The sequence below is a fragment of the Rattus norvegicus genome, chromosome 8 (genome assembly GCF_021556685.1).
Source record: "Rattus norvegicus strain SHRSP/BbbUtx chromosome 8, alternate assembly SHRSP_T2T, whole genome shotgun sequence".
Classification (NCBI taxonomy): Eukaryota; Metazoa; Chordata; class Mammalia; order Rodentia; family Muridae; genus Rattus; species Rattus norvegicus.
Window position 1 is genome coordinate 126,569,682 of NC_141541.1, and position 20,442 is coordinate 126,590,123.

Sequence of the window (20,442 nt, forward strand, 5' to 3'; positions counted from 1 at the left end):
GCCAGTGCCCAGCTCAGAGGTCAGTGGGCTGGAGGAGAGGCCAGTTTATAGAGTCAGCCTTGCTAAGAGTCTCGGACAGTCCTGTGCATCTAGGAAGAGATTTTCAGAGGAGCAGACGGGCTGAACTACTGCGAAGTACACAGCTAGAGAAGTCAGCACCAAAGAAGGAAAGGAACCAGAATGTGCTCCTTGCCCAACACTCACTCTCCCTCCCCTCGTCTGTCTCTGTCTCTGTCTCTCTGTCTCTCTGTCTCTCTGTCTGTCTGTCTGTCTCTCTCTCTTTCTCTCTCTCTCTCCTCTCTCTCTGTGCTTGCTTGCTTATGTGTGTATGTATGCATGTGAAAGTGTGTGTAAATGAATATGTGTGTGTATGTGTGGGCATGAATGTGTCTAAATGTCTGTGTGCGACTGCATCCGAATATGTGTGCATGTGCGTGAATGTGTGAGTGCACAAGTGTGTATGTGTGTGAAAATGTGTGTGTATGTGTGTGAATGTCTGTGTGAATGTGTATGTATTTGAATGTATGTAAATGTGTGAGTGCACATGTGTGTACATGTGTGAAAGTTTCTGTGCATATGTGTGTGAATGTGTGGATGTGTATGTATGTGAATGTGTGCACATGTGTGAATGTGTGTGTGCATAGGCATGAAGTCAAGCTTGGAAGTTGGAGCCATCACCCTGAAGCCAGGTCCTCGAGTTTGCCCAAGCTCTTTACTGACTGATGACCTCCCAGTCCCTGTTTAGTTGTAAATTCACACAGTTTCCACCTTCTCTGGTTGTCAAGAGGTTGAGGAGGCCCAGAGCAGATCCTCGGTGAACAGTGCGGTCAGCCTCATCAACTGCAAATTTCACATCACATGGAGTCAATCAACAGTAGGTTGAAAAAAGTGTGTGTGTATGTGTGTGTGTGTGTGTGTGTGTGTGTGTGTGTGTGTACATGCATAAATTCTAAGTTCAAGCAAAACTTGAACGTCTTCTGTGCTGAGCGCTATGGTGGACCCTCATGGATGAAGCGATGTGTAACACCCTGCTGCCTTGTCCCACCATTTCACCTTGACTGAGTCTTGCTTGTGTCCTGTGTAGTTAAACCCACTATGCTGCCATCTACACTTCTTGTTCCCTCAGCAACACAGGGTAAGAACTATTAATGTAGTATCTACCATATGTTATGGGTAGTGTGCAAATGGTCTCGGGTATATGAGAGGCTCTATGTGAGGTTCTAGCTCCTTTTCTGTTGCTCTGATAGAAACACTCTAGCCAAAGGAACCTAGAGAAGCTTTACTCAGTTTATAATTCCATACCCTGAGAAAGTAGGAGCCCAAGAAACTGGTCACATCAGGTCCACAGTCATGAGCCAAGAGGAACGGATATGCTCAGGCTGCGCTCTCTCTCTCTCTCTCTCTCTCTCTCTCTCTCTCTCTCTCTCTCTCTCCCTCTCCCCCTCCCCCTCTGTCTCCCTCTCCCTCTCTCTCTCCCTTTCCCTCCCTCCCTCCCTCTCCTTCCCTTTCATTCTTTCTTTTAAAGAATTGTTTATTTTATTTTTTGAGGTTTATTTATTTTATTTACATGAGTACACTGTAGCTGTCTTCAAACACACCAGAAGAGGGCATCAGATCCCATTATAGATAGTTGTGAGCCACCATGTGGTTACTGGGAATTGAACTCAGGACCTTGGGAAGAGTCGCCAGTGCTCTTAACCACTGAGCCATTTCTCCAACCTGCCTGCTTGCCTTTATCTAGCTGTCTTCTATCCTGTATAGCTTAGGATCCCCTGCCTAGGGAATGGTGCCACCCAATACACTTGGTTTTTCTTCATCAACTAACAATGAAAACAACCCTCCAGAGACATGCCCACAGGCCAACCTGGTCTAAATAACTCCTCACTATGACTCTTCCCAGAGGATTTTAGGTTGTGTGAGGTTGACATCTGAAACAGACCAGCACAGTAGGCTGTGTGTGCATATTGTGCTTAAGAATCTACCGATGTGGGTCCCCGCTGGCTTCCTGAGCCAACTCCAGTCCCATTGAGTTGGTCAGGACAACTGTAGCTATCATTTTAAACAGCACAAAAAAGCATTGAATTGACTCCAATTTTCATTTTACTTTATATTTTAACTATGGGAGGAGATCTTTAAAAAACTTCCTCACTCAGGGCCTTACTCTGAAACCCATGCTGGTCTATAACTCACTACATAGCCCAGGCTGGCCTGAAACTCATAGCAATCCTTTGGCCTTGGCCTCCCAAGTGCTGGGAATACAGGGGCCTGTCACCATGTGTGGCTTTGTATTTTAATTTTACTATGGGATTGTCCCCATATAAACGTAGATAGAATGGCAAACACATCCCCATGGACCCATCACCCAGCTTCAGTAATCTCCAGCATAGGACCAAGCTTGTTTCTTTTAGAACCCTCTTCCTTCCCACCTCATTTGAGTTTGGGGTGGTGAGATGGCTCAGTGGATAAAGCTCTTGTCAGCAAGCCTGACAGCCTAGAGTTCTATCACAGAAGCCACAGAAGGGGAGAACTGACTCTAACGAGTTGTCTTCTGATGTCCAAACAAGTACACACACACACACACACACACTCACACACTCACACACCCACATACTCCCAGTCACACACACAAACACACTCACATACACATGTTCACACAGTTACTCACACACTCACAACTCACAAACACACACTCTCACACACTCACAAACAGACTCACACACTCACAAACACACTCATACACTCACAAACACACTCACATACTTACAGACACACACATACACACACTCATACACTCATAAACATTCACATACACACACACACTCACATTCTCACACACACTCATACACACAGAGAAAGAGAAATTGACCCACCAACCAACCAGCCAATCTTGACCCCATGTCACGCACCGTTGGCTGGCTGAAAGCACACCCCCTACCTTTGCACAGATGGTGATCGCTCTGCAGAACACCACTTCCACCAGCCGATACTTGCGTGTCCTCCCACCATCCTCTCCATACTTCGCTCTAGGACTTGGTAAGTTCGATATATCAGTCTAGGCTGACCCACGATGATTGCCCTGCCCAGGCCTCCCTCCTTCAGCTGTCCCTGTGGCCCCTCACGCTCAGCCCACAGCACCCGCTCCTCCCTCCCATCGAGGTCCCAGAGTCTTGCCAGAGTCCCTGCCCTCCTCACCTTGCTCAGGGCACCCGTTATGCGGCCGGCCTGCCACCCCACACGCTGGGGCTGCCCCTGATCAGGTGTTCTCCATTGCTCATGTCACCATGGCAACCTCACAACCAGCCTCCCTCCTTTAGTGTCTACCAAGTCTCCAGGCCAAGCCCTTGTAATCCCAGCACTCGGAAGGATTCACACAACTCTGAGGCCAGTGCAGGTGAAGAGTACCTGTCTAACCAAAAGACCAAACCAAACCCTTTGCCATGCAAACGCACCGACCTCAAAGGTCTGCCCACAAGACCATCCCTACGGCACAGGGCCAGACGGCCTCCAGTCATCGTTCCTCACAGGCCTTCTCACTCCTGCTCCGACCTTGATGTTACTATTTATGCATGGCCCCTGCGTGCCCCAGGCAGCTCTGCCATCAGCCTGGCCGTGGTCCAGTGGTGTCAGTGTCTGTTGCATGGCTTTTCCTGGGGAGGTGTGAGCCAGCATCCCTTTGCCCCAGAAAGGCCCCAGTGACAAAGTTAACCATTCCAACCACGTTGAACTTGGTGAACCAGTGAGTTTATTGAGGTCACAGGGTCACAAATGAGGAGCTGCTCCTCATAGGCTCCTGTGAGGGAGAGAAGAGTGTCCTCTCTCTCAGTGAGTGCTCCCTGCTCATCTGACCTCACAGAGGGGCTTCATAAACCTTGCAGCTTGTGCGAGGTTCTCAAGCCTTATGGGACACTCTCTTCCCTCCAGAGCGCTGGTCAATTTGACAGAATTTGATATACCATAACTCCCCAGAGCAAGTATTCACTTTAACAGAAATAGATACACTGTAGCTCCCCAGAGCAAGTATTCACTTTGACAGAAATAGATACACTGTAGCTCCCCAGGTAGCTCAGCCACGCACTGGCCAGCAAGCTGGTCCTTCATCCTCTTTGGTCAACAGGGATGTTCCCAGGAAAAGGCGGAATGGTGGCTCCCGGGATGACCTGCCAGTACATTGTCCAGTTCATCCCGGACTGCCTTGGCGATTTTGATGACTTCATTTTGGTCGAGACCCAGTCTCCCCACACGCTGGTAATCCCCCTGCAGGCCCGGAGACCACCGCCAGTGCTGACCTGTGAGTGAGTGTGTGTGTGTGTGCTGCACCTTCAGTGAGATCCAGCAAGCCCTGGGGAGCCCCTGTAAGGGCGGGCAGCATCTTAGGACTCCCGGGAAGTGGCCCAGGTCCTGTGTCTCTTGGGCAGAGGCTTCAGGATTCTGAAAGGAAACTTCCGGCAGCTTCCAGAGCAGCAAGTCTCCATTCTTCTGTCAGCAGGGGCTGAGGCAGTAGGGGAAGGTGTTTCTGGACACTCAGAGGAATTATCTGGAGACATTGACTCTGTTACTAGGGGACGGAGGGAGGCTTCCTTAGAAAAGCCAAACTTGGCTGGTCCCTCTTGGGCGTGAGCTCCTTGCAGCTGCATTCAACCCCTCCCCCACTTGTTCTACAACCCCCAAGACCATGTTGGGTGTCCCTGGCCCACAGTGGATCTGAGTGCAACAAGACGATGGTCATGTGACCAGGCAGCACCCTGGACAGAGCCCAAGGGACTCAGGGGTCAGGCTGTGCCCCTTTTTTATCCTTACCTGCTCAGTGTGGTGGGCTGCTCTGAGCTCCATCTGGACCTTAGAAAGAGCGATGGCAGCAGGGTCCATTCGGAGCAATATGTTGTCCTTTTTGGAAACTAATTTTTTATTTCATGGATTTATTAGACACATGTGGGGGGGGGAGGGGCATCGTGCCATGGTGCACATGTGGTTGTCATAGGGCACCTTGTAGGAGTTGGTTCCTTCCCTCTACTCTGTCCATCTGGGGAATTGAACTCAGGTCTTCAGGTTTGGCAGCAAGCACCTTTACCTGCTGAACCATCTGACCAGCCCCCTGTTGCCCTTCCTTACCGATCTCTTCCCGTGGTCTCAGTGTCACCAGTATTGGACTGCGGCCACTGCCTCATTGGAGGTGTGAAGATAACCAAATTCATCTGCAAAAATGTGGGCTTCAGCGTTGGCAAATTCTGCATCATGGCCCAAAAGAGCTGGCCACCGCCGAGTTTCCGGGTGAGTGGCCCCGGACTGTGACCGGGGCAAAGAGCGAACCCACCCTCCCAGCTGAGCTTGGAGGTTACCAAGCCACACCTGGGACCGGAAACACGCAAGTAGGTCTCCAGAGCTACATGCCTGGCCAGAGAACAGACGTGTAGAGATTAGGGGCGGCGTGCTTCTGGTTACCCAGGTTACGCAAACCTGGGTGCGGCCTACACCCTCTTATCTTTTTAATGCTGTCTCCAAGACGACCAGGTGTGCTCACTCAACCCAGCATTCTTACTGTAGATCTGAGCGTTAGGTGAGACCACAGGCAGGCAGCTTTGCTTGACTTCTGTATCGGCACAGGTACTTAGAGATATTTTGGGGATGGGGAGATGGTTCGGTGGGTACGGACTAAGTCCTCAGAACTGACATAAAAAAGCCACTGCAGTATAATCCCAGTCAGAGGCTGTGAAGACCGTACGATGGCTGGTCCTCCCTGGCAGGTCAGCCTCCCTAGGTGGTGAGCTCCAGGCTAGTGAGAGACCCTGTCTCAGAAAACAGACTGACAGCATTGTTGAAGGACAGTATCTGAAGCTGTCCGCTGTCCTCCACATGCACACACATACACACACGCACCTACACACGTGAACGGAGACACACATGTATTACACACAGTATGTTTTGAGCCGACCTTTCTTTTTAATTATTGTTTATTTAATGTATGTGAGTACACTGTCGCTGTCTTCAGACACACCAGAAGAGGGCATCGGATCCCATTACAGATAGTTGTGAGCCACCATGTGGTTGCTGGGAACTGAACTCAGGACCTCTGGGAGAGCAGTCAGCGCTCTTAACCGCTGAGCCATCTCTCCAGCCCCCTTGAGCCGACCTTTCACAGAGGGAGATTGCCCACAAGTGTCTGTCTCTCCAAGCTCTGTGCCATGACCTTGTGGGCTGGGACAAGGGAGCAGAAGAGTTCCTGTTGTCTCAGCTGCCACTGCCCAGGCGGCCCCAGCCTGGCACCAATGACATCACATGTACACTGTCATTTCTGTTGTGTTTGGTAGATTTCCCCATACCTTGTGGCCTAGAAATATGAGATTTCCCAGACACGTCTGTCGCCCGATAGGGTCTTGTAAGCACCAGTTTGTGCCTCTGTCCTGGAGGGTTTCTTGAGAAACTACAATCTTGCTACTAAGATGGCAGGTGTCCTTGTGACACAGAAACTGATAAGCACGTGGGGGTTGAGGGTTAGAGCAGGGGTCAAAGGCAGATGCAGTGGCCACCACAGTCAGGACCAGGAGTTCTTGGAGGATCCTTAAAATCCTCAGACAGCAAAATGGACATTTGGCAAAGCTTAGAGTGTGAGTGCTGAAGTTTGCAATTCTTCCATAAGGCGGAGTGTGACCTTCTGCCTTTTCTTTCTTCCTTTTTTTAAGGCTGTTGCAACCACTGGCTTTGTGGAGCAGCCTCCCTTTGGAATAATGCCTTCCGTGTTTGAGCTGGCCCCAGGGTATGCCGTACTGTTGGAGGTGGGTAATGAGACCTGTCCCTTCTGCTCACCCTTGGTGGCTTCCTCAGAATTCCCATATCACCTCCTTCTCTGTGTTCTCATGACTCCCTCCCACACTATTCTGACCCAGGTCACAGCATCAGTGGGTTCTAGACGGTTGCATGTGCTTGCGTTATGCAGGGTGATGCATATGTCTGTCTTATGACTCCCACAGGATGTCCTCTGGCCTCCAAACACACACCGTGGTGCACCCTTCCACATCTGCACTAGCTAGATTCATTAATTTAAAAAGTCAATGGAGTTGGGGATTTAGCTCAGTGGTAGAGCGCTTGCCTAGGAAGCGCAAGGCCCTGGGTTCGGTCCCCAGCTCCAAAAAAAAAAAAAGAACCAAAAAAAAAAAAAAAAGAAAGAAAAAAAGTCAATGCAGGGCACTGCAGTTTGAACCTGAAATGTCTCCCATAAGCTCATCTTTCCAAATCGGTTTCCTCAGCAGCTGGCATTACCTGCAGCGTCTGCAGAACCTTTCACAGGTGAGGCCGTGCTGGTGGAAGAAGGCCAGCAGGGGCAGACCGCTGAGGGTTACACACACCCTTCCTCTCCCCTAGGTCTTATTTCTCCCTACTGGCCTAGGGAAGGCAGAGGAGACCTTCGTCATCGTGTGTGACAACTGTCAGACAAAGGAGGTGGTCGTCGTAGGTGGGGGCGTGGCTCCAGGAGCTGCTTTCCACAGTGGCATGCTGTGCCTGCGGCGGGGGGGGGGGGGGGGGGCATCTGGGAGAGTGGGGATCTGGGCCCGGGAGTCACTGCCTCCAACTTCTGAGCCTCTACTTCCCTAGTGCCGAGGTTACAGGTGAAATCTTTCGTTCTTTCTCTTGGAGTCCGCTTTTAACTCTGAGGGTCATCTGTGGCTTGCACTGCTTAGACTTCTAGGGCTTTTTTTTTTTTTTTTTGAGTTGTACAGGTGCACAGTTTTTTCCTTTTCCTTCTTTTCTCCCTCCCTCCCTTCCCCCCTCCTTCCCTCTTCCTCCCTTCTTCCCTCCCTTCCTTCCTTCCTTCCTCTCTCCCTCCCTTTCTCCCTTCTTCCCTCTCTCCCTCCCTCCCTCCCTCCTTCCCTCCCTTCCTCCCCTCCCTCCCTCCCTTCCATGTGTCTGCCCAGTCTCACTTAGTAATCATTAATTGAGCATCTGCTTCATGCAAGGCTCTCAAAGTCAAAGTCTCCAGACCTGAGGGTGTGGATGTGTCCCCGAAGCCCACTTCATTTTCTGCATGCTCTGGGGACTCTGGACAAGGTCAGCTGCATGGGGTGTGACAGTGGTCCTGTGGCAGCCCTTGGCCACAGGGTGCCGACATCAGCCTGGTGATACTTAATGAGCCTCGCTGCTCTCCTCCGTCAGGGACAGGGCAGCTGGTGGCTTTGGATCTGATCTATGTTTCTGGTGGGAAAAGTGAGCCAGAACCAGGAGAGCTGAAAGACTTGACAGCCCAGTACTTTATCCGCTTTGAGCCTGAAAACGTCCAGTCCATCGCAAGGAAGCAGCTCATCATCAGAAATGCTACGTGAGTGGCCCTCGGCACGTGATTGACACAGCCATGGTTCCCTTCCTCATGAGGCAAGAGTGTTTCTAAGTCGGGGGGAGTTGTGACCCAAAATGCATCCAGAAGGACGGAAGGATCCTGAGTCACATTGCTAATCATGAAACTGTTAGACGGGAGTGGCTGTTTCTATTTATTTCGTGTGTGTGTGTGTGTGTGTGTGTGTGTGTGTGTGTGTGTGTGTATTGTGTAAGGTGTGTGAGAGGAGAGAGGTCTGTGAGGAGTGTAAGGTGTGTGTGTGTGTGTGTGTGTGATGTATAAGATGTGTGTGATGTATAAGGTATGGCTGTGAGGTATGTCTGTGTGATGTGTAAGGTGTGTGTGTGTGTGTGTGTGTGTGTGTGTGTGTGGTATTTGTGTGTCCACGATTGTCCAGAGATGCCATCCTGTGTCCACAGCCCGTACGCCTTCCAGATCCCAGGCTGGGTCTTTAGGCTCAGTCCTTGCTGTGAGGCCCCTTCCCAGCCATTCTTCAAACATCACATTCCTCAGCCTTGAGCCGAGTGAGCCTCCAGGCAGAGCTGCCCCAGGACACAGGAGTCAGTCACTTGGCATGAGTGGAGGGACTGGTCCGGCATCCACCCCCACCCCACCCCGCCCCGCCTCCATCCCACGCCCACCCCAGCAGCACACCTTGAGTCCCGTCCCTTCCGGTGCTACAGAGCTGGCACTGTCTCTGTTCATAGCTAGTGGGTCTTTCTGAATCCAGCCTCACCCCAGCAAGCCATGGCTGGAGGCAGAAGGTGAGAGTGTGGTGGGCATGGAAAACCAGACACGCTCAGGTGGAGGGGAGCACTTTGAAGAATAACCCTGATATTTAGGGATGCCTGGACTCCTCCAGTGTAACAATCAGAGTGTGACATTTTCATTGCCCATGTCTCCGGACTCATCGTGGTCTCCAGCTGCTGTGGCGGCTGTAGGGGTCTGCACCCTGGGCTCCCTTGCTGCCATTACCCAAGTTGCCCTCTGTGGGAAGAGCTTGAAGCCTGATCTGGTCCCTTCTCGCCTAGGATAGAGCAGGTCAAGCATCCACCCAAGAGAGAGCCTTGAGGGGAAGACACGGCCTTGGGTCACTGCCCACTGAACGGTTGTGCCCATGGTTGCCCCCACAGACATGTGGAGCTGGCCTTCCACTGGCAGATCATGAAGCCCAACCTGCAGCCTCTGATGCCTGGAGAGACGCACAGCTTGGACAGCATCAAGTGCCACCCTGACAGGGAAACAGCCTTCTCCATCATTCCTGAGAAGGGCATCCTCCAGGCCCACTCGGACCACGAGTTCATCCTGAGTTTTTCTCCTTATGAGGTCATTTCATTAGCCAGGGACAGTGTGTGTGTGTGTGTGTGTGTGTGTGTGTGTGTGTGTGTGTGTGTGTGTGTGTCCGTCTTCCTCCCACAACCCCCATCTACGTTCTTGAAAGATCCTGAAACTGCAGCTGGGCTTGGCGAGGCACGAGGCACGTGGGCTGGAATGCAGGTCTGGTGTGCACTTCTTGGTTCTGACCACATGCCCCTCTTGAAGGACAGCTCTGTGCTTGTCCCTCAGGCCTGGTGACTTTCACAGTTCAGCTACATCAAAGCACATAACCATCTCCACCATCGCCCGCAGACCCTAGGCATGAGCAAGGCATGAGCTCTGACCGAGTGCCGGCAGCAAGGGCCACAGGACTGGGCCAGGGTTCTGGTGTTAGACATCTGAGCCTCAGTGGGGCACAGCTGCCCCTGGAGCCAGCATGCCTCGGCTGCTTGACATACATAGCAAAGGGCGGTACCTCAAACACACCAAGGATGCCAATCGAAGCCAATATCCGACTTGAGGGCTGGGGCTTTCTTTGCTGCCCTGGTAGGGATCCCATTCTCCCTAAGGTGGAGAGAGGACCCTGGGGCATAGCCTATCTTTCAGAGTCCTCTGTCACCCTGGCTCGGGAAAGAGGAATCCCTGCCCTGTCCCCTAGGTCTCTGCGGGCAGGCAGCCTGGCTGGAAGAGGAGTCTGATTATCATACTGAGTTTCTCTTGCAGCTCAAGTGTTTCCACAGTGTACTGCAGATGGTTCTAGAAGCTGTCCCCGAGCCCTTGAGGTGAGTAGGGCATGAGCCTAGGTGAGAGAGACCCACTGCCACCCCTGGGTGCTTTGGGGAGGTCTGCACAGAGCACTGGCTAGAGGTGGGTCTCCAGGGAGCACGGTGCACAGGGCCCAGTCTGGGGGGTGTGCTCTGTCCCCGGAGGTAGCAGGTCTCTTGGCTGATCTGCTGTCACTTTGCACTGTCACGGTGCAGGCTTTATCACATGACTGTGTGCTTGGGCGTTCGGGGAGCGGGGTGGGGGGGAGGGAGCACTTTTTGTCCACAAGACCAAATGAGTGGGACAGAGGCAGGGGCATGCTCACTCTTGGCTCATTGTGGGTTCTGTTCAGCTCAGGGGCGGAGAACCTGGGGGACTACTCCTACTCAGTGGATGATGTCATTGTCCTGGAAATCGAGGTGAAAGGCTTGGCAGAACCCTTCCAGGTTCTTCTAGAGCCCTATGCCCTCATCATCCCTGGTGAGAGCTATGTTGGCATCACCGTGAAGAAAGATTTTAAGGTAAGGCACCCTCTCACCAGCTTCGGCTGGCCCAGGTGATGCTGTACTTAGGTGTAAGTGTAGTGCTGATAGAGGTCAATAGGTCACAACTCGGAGCCTGGTCCTGTCCGAGGGGCCCCCGCTTATGGTGGCCCAAACTCCCACGCCAGGCTCGTCTGACTTACCTTATCAGTGTCCCAGAATCTCCTGAGGTCAGGGTTGTAGAACTCTTTCCTGGGCCTTCGGCAGGAGGCAGCACTGTATGCCTACAACACGAAGGGAAGGAGCCTCTTGGGAGGGAGGCCTGGGGCTTCAGGCAGTCAGCAACTAGAGGAACATCATACGATCCCTTGGGAGCCCATGGCCCGACCGTCCTTCAGCAGGTTCTGATTTGATACGGAAGGGCAGGACCCAGGCGGCCTGGACTGGCGTGTGCCTGGACTGGCGTGTGTCTTTCAGATGTGGAACAACAGCAAGTCACCCATCAGATACATGTGGGGCAAGGTCAGCGACTGTCACATCGTGGAGGTGACGCCCTGCACTGGGGTGATAGGTAGTTCGCCTGTAGGAGGGCGTGGCCTGCCTAGGGCTGGGTGCAGGGGAACCAACCTGTACAAGACCCTGGATGTCCTGTGGCCAAATCCAGCCTTGGCCTGGAAGGAAATCGTCCCCCTCCTCTGATCTCCACCTCGATGGATGTCCTCTTCCTCCCCAGAGCCCAACGAGGTCGAAGATTTTGAGTTAAACCTAACCGGTGGTGTACCTGGCCCAACCATCCAGGACCTGGAGTGTGAAATCAAAGACTCACCCTGCCCGGTGGTGCTCCACATCGAGGCCACATTTAAGGTGCTGTGTGTGGGTGGGAACTGGGCAGCTGGCCATGCCTGGAGAAGTTGGGAGAGGGGAGTGAGTCAGGACCCAGCCTCTTCCCCTGGCGGGCAGTGACATGCCCCTCTGGTGTTCCAGGGACCCGTGGTGGTCATCGATGTCCCAGCCCTTCAGTTCGGTCTGCTTCGCCTGGGAAAGAAGGCTTCGATCTCCATCCAGGTCCGGAACATCAGCCAGCTCTCCGCTGTGTGGCACTTGAAGGAGAGCCCGGGCTGCCTGGCAGAGAGGCATGAGGATGTAAGTGGGAGCCTGCAGTCTCCCGCGATGCACTCTCCCCACGGGACACTCACCTTTGGCTCTTGTCTGAAGTGGGATCCTTGCTCTGAGGCGGCAGCAGTCTCCAGGGTGGAATTCATCCCCAACCCCAATTCCGCAGGCGTTTCCTGTCCCCCTTTCCAAACACTGGATGCAGAAGAAGGTGGTGTGGGGGTTCTTCTTAGAAGCAGCCCGAGTCCAGATTTAAATAGGCAATTCCAACAGGAAGGGCCAAGGTAACCACCTCTGCAAGCTCGCCCAGAAAATGTGGTTGCAGTTTGAGTACCTGCCACCAGGTGGCGGCTGGCAGCTCAAACCTGAGGGCTCTGCTAAGAAAACTTAAGTTTGGGGATGTGAGCTGTTAGCTGCTTTCAATCCCCAGCAAAGCCTCTGAGCCAGAGGGGTCAGAAGTTCATGGTCCTTCTCCGATGAGGTTAGGGTGGGGTCAGTCCTTATCATCGTGAGACACCTCCAGGCAGTGTGGCCCTCATACCCATTGTCCTGGTCTCACTGAGTGAATGTCCTTTCTAGTGTAGCCTTCCAGTGACATTCCATTAACCAATGTGGGCTCAGGACCCAAGGCTTCTCAGTCCTACACATGCCCTCCTCATCAGGGACAGGGGTTGGGGTAGAGGTCCCTTCCCGGAGCAGGCACTCTGGGATGCTGTGTTTGGTGTTTCTTATAATCTATCTGCTCTTTCCCTTTTGTATGAGGAGGGGTGGGTTTGCTGACGGGGGACTAGATCCTGGGGCGGGGGAGGGGTGAGGGGACAGTTGGGGGAGAGAATACCAGGATAGGTACAAGGAGGAAACCCTTCCTCTCTCTGTAACTTCTGCCCACCCCAGTGGGCTCACCCGAGGACCTGAGGGCTAGCCTCAGCTGAAGTTGTCCAAGGTTGACCTGGGCCTGCCCAGGGCTCCTCCTCCAGAGCACCCAAGCTCCCCTCCTGTTCCTCTTCCGTCTTCTCAGTCCCCTGTTCCCACCCTAGCTACCTCCTTCTGGCTCCCACCTCTTAAGTCTGTGCCAGGGATCCTCTGTCTTACCTACCCCCTTGCCTGAACCTCTCGGTTTTTGTTCTCTTTTTCCCAACGTTGTCACCCAGCTGCGGTCCCACACTTGCTTGCCTTCCCCTTAGTCCCATGCCTGTGAGCTCCAGGGACAGCTTGGGGGAGGGGTAACCCTGGTCAGGCACAGGCAACCTGCAGCACCTCAGTTCTGCAGCCTCACTTCTCACGGTATCCTCCGCATTGACCTCAGGCATCCTCCTTGGACATCGACCCTTTCTGCGGCCAGCTTCCCCCTCTTGGGGAGTGCAGGGTGACCATCACCTTAGAGGCCTCCCATTGCCAGCGCCTGCAGACAGTTCTAGAGCTGGAAGTGGAGAACGGGCCCTGGAGGTATGGCGGGGTGCCACAGGGAGGACAACAGCAGACAGGTTCCGACCCGTGTTTATAGTTGTACAACTATAGCTAGAGATATTTCCGAATTTCAAACTACAGAAACGGGGCTGGAGAAATGGCTCAGGGTTAAGAGTGCTCGCTGTGCTCCCAGATGACCAGGGTTGATGACCCGCACCCAGACCAGGAGTGTTACAGCCGCCTGTAACTCCAGTTCCAGGGTCTTCTGGCTTCCTCAGGCTGTTTCCCAGTAAGAGGGAGAACGGAGAACTGGCAACACCCCAGCTCACAGAGAATGGGCACAAAATAATCACGGGCACTTTTGACCTGTTTTATGAAACAGTGGTGGTGGCAAAGCAGCAGAAGGGAGCATGTGTGTGGGCCGTGGGGCCCCTGCCAAAGCCGTCCCCTCTGAAAAATCAAGCCATGTGACAGGCCTCATATAAAAGGAAGTTTATTTGGGGCCTGGAGGAGAGGGGGTAGAGGCAGAGGAAGGAGGGGAACAGAGAAAGACAGAGAGAGGAGAGAGAAAGAGAGGGAGAAGGGAAAAGGCTGGCTGGGGACATGTGGGAGAAAGAGGGAGGGAGATGAGGGAGAGGGAGAGAGGGAGAGGGAGAAGAAAGATGAAGGGAGAGAGGGGAGGAGAAGGGAGAGGGGGACAGGGGGCTTGTACCTGGCCGTTGTTGGGTAACTGTTGGGCGGAGCTTAGATGATATGCTAACAACATTAAACTGTGCAAACACTGTTGTATTCTGGAGGCTTGGAAGGCAGTGTGCCTTTCCCCTGACGCCCCTCCCCCTTCTCCCTCACCCCCCTCTTCTCGGTTTTGCAGTAGAAGTTTTCTCATGTACATAAAGAAAAGTTTGCAAGCCCCCCACCAAACTCACTGCCTCCCATTAATAACTACCACTCAACACAAACACAAACTAAGCCACTTTCTCTAACTCTACCACTCCCCTAATTCCTCTAAAGAAAGGATTTTGATCCTTCCTCTTCGCCCTTCCCTGCCTCCCTTTCTGACTCCCTTTCTGCCACCAGGGCTGGGTAGAGAGCGTGTTGCTTTTTGTCCTTCTGATCATCTGGCATAACTCAGAATACTGACAAGAGGAGAGAACTTAGTATGTTGAACCTAACGAAGGTAGACATTTTTCTACTTTAATGACACTATCAAGAGAAGCCAATCCACAGAATGGTCGAAAATACGATCAGAAGGAGAGACACTGCAGGATATAGGTGGCCTTTGCTACCAGCAGGGCTGCGGGGCAAGTGGGACCGAGTTACCAGACAAAAACTAGGAAGGTTGAGCAGATTCAGAAACCCCAGTTTCTGAGTTACCACGTCTGAGAAGGGTAGGTGTTTCATCCACTCCCGACCCGCTTCCTGTCCTGGAGCACGTGACCAGGACAGCCCACATGAGGATTGTGGCCACTAGTCACGTAGCACAGTTTCCCATGCTAATGAGGTATCCAGATGGGCCAGCCCTGAGTGTTTAGCCAATTAGCTTTTCTTCTCAGACATCCTTTCTGCAAAAGCTGTTTAATCTCCAGTCCACCCTGAGTAAGTCATAGGCATCCATTTTCCACTACCAACAAACAGCTTGGACAAGTAGGGACTGTCTCTCTCATCAAGAACTACCATGGAGGAAAACCTTCGTCAGCCAAGCAACCTAAGTCTCCTGCAGAAGGCCCCTGTGCACTCCGGACACTCACCCCTGAGCTAAGCCAGATCCCCCACACCCCGTTCCTGACTCCTCAAGGTTCCCTGAGTATCTGATTGTCTGAGAGTTTGGGAACCCCAGCTTCAGCCCCACCCTGAACCATTTCTCACCTGGTCTGGGACCCCCCATCTTAGGCTACACTCATAGCCTAGCACCTCCTGTTTGATCTGCCCAAGCGGTGTTCACAGGAACACGGACCCACACAGGGGTCAGCTCTGATGAACTGAACTGCAAACCATTTTGCAGAGGCCTCTTCTTGCTCCACAGAGGCACTGTTAGCAAGTCAGTCTTCAAATACCAAAACCTCTTATCTGATCTAGGCGTTGTCTGAAGGAGCCATTACCTAAGCAATTCTCAGCCATACAAGACAGAAAAAGCAACTCCATAAACCTCAGATAACAGTCAATCATTGATTATTTACAAAAGGCTGCTTCAAAGTCTAGGTGCCATCGCTCAGGAAGTCATGCCAGAGACACCAGCTCTGCTAACTTCCCACTACACCTCCATGCTGTATGTGTGTCTGTTAGTCTGGCTGGTGTGTAAGGGTGTTATGGGTATGTTAGTCTGGCTGGTGCGTAAGGGTGTGTGTGTGTGTGTGTGTGTGTGTGTGTGTGTGTGTGTGTGTGTATGTGTGTGTGTGATTCTGGCTGGGGTGTAGGGGTTTTGTGGGTGTGTTAGTTTGGCTGTGGTGTAAGGGTGTTCAAGCCTTCCATTTCATTGTATATCTTAGTTCTGTTCATTCATTCTTTTTCTTTCTTTCTGTATATCACATCCTGATTGAAGCTCCTCCCCACTTCCACTCCTCCCAGTGCCCCTCATCCCTCCCCTTTCCCGCAGATCCACTCCTCCTCCATTTCCCTTCAGAAAACAGCAGGCATCCCAGGATGTCCACTGAGCATGACCAAGTTACAATAAGACATCGAGGCAGGGCAAAGCAGCAAAGTGGAAGGAAGAGAGTCAGAGACACTCCCCGCTCCCACTGTTAGGGTTCAACAAAACACCAACTCTGCAGCCATAATGTGTGTGCAAGGACCTAGCCTGGATCCATGCAGGCGCCATGACTGCTTCAGTCTCTGAGCCCCTATAAACCCTGCTTAGTTGATTCTGTGTTCCCCTGGCGCCCTTGACCCCTCAGTCTCTCAACATCCTTCCTCCCGACACCCACAGCCAAACATTAAGTGGCGTTCTGTTCATTCTTAAAAGTATGATATTGAGGTCTCCAACCATGCTGGTCGAGTTGTCCATTTCCTATTTAATTCAGCTTCTGGGCAGTGGACACCGGGCATCAGCGCAGATTTCATTACTGGCTTTTGTAGGTCTCGGTTAAGTCAGACAAAAGAAATGAGTTACAGGGAAAAATAAGTCTATTTCATCTTTTATATTTATAAGGATTTTTTATAGTATTGTGGCAGTCCAGACCCCACCAGAGAGATAGAGCAACAACGTATTTATTAAAATAATTTTGGGGGTTGGGAGATGGCTAAGTTAATGACGTGCTTGGTGTGAAAGCACACACACTGGAACTTGGATCCAGCATCCACATAAGTAGCCAGCCATAGCTGTGTATGCGTGTGCATGCGTGTGTGTGTGTGTGTGTGTGTGTGTGACCTCAACATGGGGGAGGCACAGACAGTCAGAGCCCCAGCTCTCACTCACCAGCTTAGCTGGACCCTGTCTCAAAAAATAAGGTAGATGGCATCTCAGGAGGACACCCAACATTGGCATTCATCTCTGGCCTACACTCTCGCACACACACGCACACACATACGCACACACACACATACAAGACTATGTTTTAGCCAGACATAGTACATGCCTGTAATACCAGCACTCAGGCAGTTGGAACAGGAATAGTATGAATTTAAGCACTGCCCAAGATACTTAGCAAGACAATGTGTTATGTAATATATACTATAGAGTGTATACGTACTACATGTTGTATATTATATAATATAATATACAAACTATATATTTGCATATATGTATTATGTGTGCGCGTATATATAATTTCTTGCCTGAGTATAGCTGGCCAGACAGTCCCAGGCTCTTGGTTCTGAGGCCCCTCAGATGATTGACAGGCCCATCTGGGATCTCTAGGATGATCTCCTTTGCTTCCTACATCAGCTCATCATAGAGGTTAATCAGACTACAAAATGCCTCTGCCATTAAGACACACAGAGCACTTGTCCATCAAGCTCCTGCCTCATAACAAGGTGGGGGAAGAGCAAACAAAAGCAAACCTCTTTACATCCACCAGTGAATTGAGGACATGACACAGAGTACCACCCAAATCCCAGGGAGACAGGCAAACGCGAAAGCAGGTCAGCTTTCCTGAAGCAGAAAAAGTTGCAACCAGTCATAGAAGGAACACTCAGTAGCTTCAACAGATTTTGGAGGCTGAATGTTGATTAGGATAAGACTCAAGACCGTAGTTTACATTGTGTTGTTGTGAAAAACACTGAAAACACTCCAAAATCAGCTTAGAGAAAGGATTTATTTTGCTTACACTTCCAGGTCATAACACATCACTGAGGGAAGTCTGGGCAGGAACTAGCGGCAGGAACCATGGAGGAACTTGACTGGCTCCCTCTCAGGCTCATGCTCAGCTAACTTTTTTATACAGCTCAGGACCACCTGCATAGGGAATGGTGCCGCCCACAGTGGGCTGAGCCCTCCTGCTTCAGTTACAATTCAGACAGTCCCCCCTCTCCCTAGACACGCCCACAGGGCCAATCTGATCTGGACAATCCCTCAACTGAGACTCCCTTGTCAGGTGACTAGGCCATGTCCAATTGACAATCAAAGCTAACTAGGACAGGGGAGCCTCAATTATTGTGGTAACGACAGGAGAAGAATGTTTTCCTTTGAATAGGGACAAGAAGAGATAGGTAACCATTCTGAAATAAGCCCAGAGTATCCTTAAGTTTTCTCATGTTTCAACTTTGAGTGGATTTGAAATTTAAATATTTTGTTTCTCCATGCTCAAGTTAAAGTATTAGAACATGGTTATATTTTGACTGATGATCTTGTATTGTTGCTGCAGCTGTGACAAACTTGGCTTTAGGAATTCTGTTTGTTTTTTGTTGCTTTTGGTTTTCTGGAGGCAGGGTCTCACCGTGCAGCCCCAGCTGGCCTGAAACTCCCTATGCTGTGAACTCACAGTGATCCACCTGTCTCTGCCTCCGGAATTGTAAATGTGCACACTGACCCTAACTGTTTTATTGATGGTTGTGGCAGTTTGGTTTGGTTTGGCTTCTGTTTCTCTCTCTCTCTCTCTCTCTCTCTCTCTCTCTCTCTCTCTCTCTCTCTCTCTCTCTTATATTAATAGATTCCTCAGGGCTTTCTGCAAGACACCCTCATGCCACCTTATAAGATGGGAGAGTTTTCTTTCCTCCTCTTCTGATCCACGTGCCATTGATTCGCTGTGTTTCAGTTACCTTCCTGTGTATGCAGAAGTACAGCAGCCTCACGTGTACCTGCAGAACAGCCACGTGGAGTTCAGCAACCTCTACCTGGGTGTGCCCGCGAAGTCAAAGACCATGCTTATCAATGGCACACTCCTGCCCACCCGGTTCCACTGGGGCAAGGTGACTGAGCCTTAAGGAGCAGCAGCCTGGATGTGTGTGGCCCCGCCCCCTGAATGGGCGCCCTCCAGAATAAATGTTCAGCCGCCCTCCCTCCCAAAGCCTGTTGTTCTCTTCGCCATTCACCATAAGGAGCAGTTGCTCTTGCCTGACCTTTCACCTAATTCTCGTTCCCAGGAAAATCCATGGCGGAGTCTACCCAGGCTTGGGGAGGAGAGAAGGCTCTGTGTGGTGGTGGTGGCTGTGGTTGTGGTTGTGGAGATAGTGGTAGTGGTTATTATTATTATTGTTGTTGTTGTTGTCATTGTTGAAGCACCCAGCCCTGTTCAGCTCGCTGGGTTAGCAGTCCATGTAGACCCTGCTCCCACTGCTAGCCTCACAAGACAATAATCCCGTCCTGTGTCTTCCAGCTCCTGGGTGCTCAAGCAGCCTTGTGCAAAATGACAGTCTCTCCCAAACGTGGCCTACTGGGCCCCAGTGAAGAGCTGCAGCTCAACTTGGAGTTGACAGCCCACACAGAGGTGAGAAAGGCAGCCGGGGAGTGTCTAGTGTCTGGGAAGGTATCCTGTTTAGCCACTGGTACCCGTGCTTCCTGGGAGGCTGACCACACTCCCTGCTCCTGATCCTCCTCATGAGTGGCCAGGCCATGGAATGTTCTTCCTTTCACTCTGGACCCTGTTGGAGGCCACAAGGCTAGAGAGCCCGATGGAGGCTGAGCTGTGCCCCGAGACACACTGACCACAGTCACCGTCCTTGCTTTCTCCACGAAACTCTCCGTGACCTCACACAGCCCAATTGTCCAGCTGTGCCCCGGGCAAAGCCATTGTTCAAGGGAAGCACTGTCGTGGGCGCTGCAGAGAGAGGCTCACAGATGGCTAGCATCTCCCCAGGAGAGGCATGGATTCTCCCTGGAGCATCCAGAGCGATGCCACCACAGTGGGACATGCTCAGTGCTTGGGTGTTGCTGACCATCTCTTTTCGCATCTTCTGGGAAGAGAAACATCCTCAACTCTTTGAAAAGTGAAGGGTTTAATTTTTCTTTCTATCACTTTGTTTGATTTTTGTGAGTATGCATACAAGAGTGTGTGCACACACACCACTGCATACGGAGGTCAGACGTCAGCTTTCAGATACTCAGAGGCTCAACTCCCCACTCCTCGATGGCAGACGTGGGGCCAACGAGCCTTCCCGGGTGCCAGGATTCCAGACACATAGGCCCAGGCCTAGCCCAGAACACCTTCCTGCTGCCCATCAAAGACCGAGTACGGTTCTCTGCTCCCCTCTCTGGAAACCGCTCTGAGGACCCTCCTGCTTTAGTTCTTCCCTCCCCGTTGAGGCAAAAGCATCTTAAGGAAGGAGGAGCTTGTTTTCCTGGCTCATAGTTTGAGGTTGCAGAGCATTGCGGTGGGGAAGCTTGGTCACATCACATTTGCAAACAGGGAGCAGAGAGGAACGCTGATGCCCAGCTCAGTCCCTTACAGTTTCTCTAGGACTTTCTCCTGTGGATGCCCACATTTCAGATGGATCTTCCCACCTTGGTTGGCCCCGTCTCCCTCTCAGGCATTCTGAAACATCTGTTGCTATGGTGATTTTAGACCCCATCAGGTTGACAGCAAAGGCAAGCCATCATGCCTTCCCATGGATACATGCAGATATATACAGGGCAGACACATATATCCATGACCCCAGAAGGCA

The 20,442-nt window shown here is 51.8% G+C and overlaps 1 protein-coding gene across 4 annotated transcripts in view; it reads left to right on the plus strand.

Moving 5' to 3' along the window:
• The window catches only part of Dlec1 (DLEC1 cilia and flagella associated protein), a 46,878-nt gene that overhangs the window by 15,063 nt on the left and 11,373 nt on the right, over positions 1-20,442 (plus strand). For all 4 annotated transcript variants that reach the window (XR_015626916.1, XM_087563439.1, XM_087563440.1 and 1 more), the window contains 15 exon segments: positions 2,946-3,033; positions 4,115-4,288; positions 5,132-5,268; positions 6,678-6,770; positions 7,357-7,447; positions 8,146-8,308; positions 9,457-9,649; positions 10,364-10,422; positions 10,758-10,926; positions 11,365-11,458; positions 11,621-11,751; positions 11,872-12,030; positions 13,307-13,446; positions 18,597-18,750; positions 19,158-19,268. Coding sequence is in view for 3 of the 4 variants with exons in the window: in XM_087563439.1 (XP_087419565.1) it covers positions 2,946-3,033; positions 4,115-4,288; positions 5,132-5,268; positions 6,678-6,770; positions 7,357-7,447; positions 8,146-8,308; positions 9,457-9,649; positions 10,364-10,422; positions 10,758-10,926; positions 11,365-11,458; positions 11,621-11,751; positions 11,872-12,030; positions 13,307-13,446; positions 18,597-18,750; positions 19,158-19,268 (1,956 nt within the window). In the remaining variant the exon portion in view is untranslated.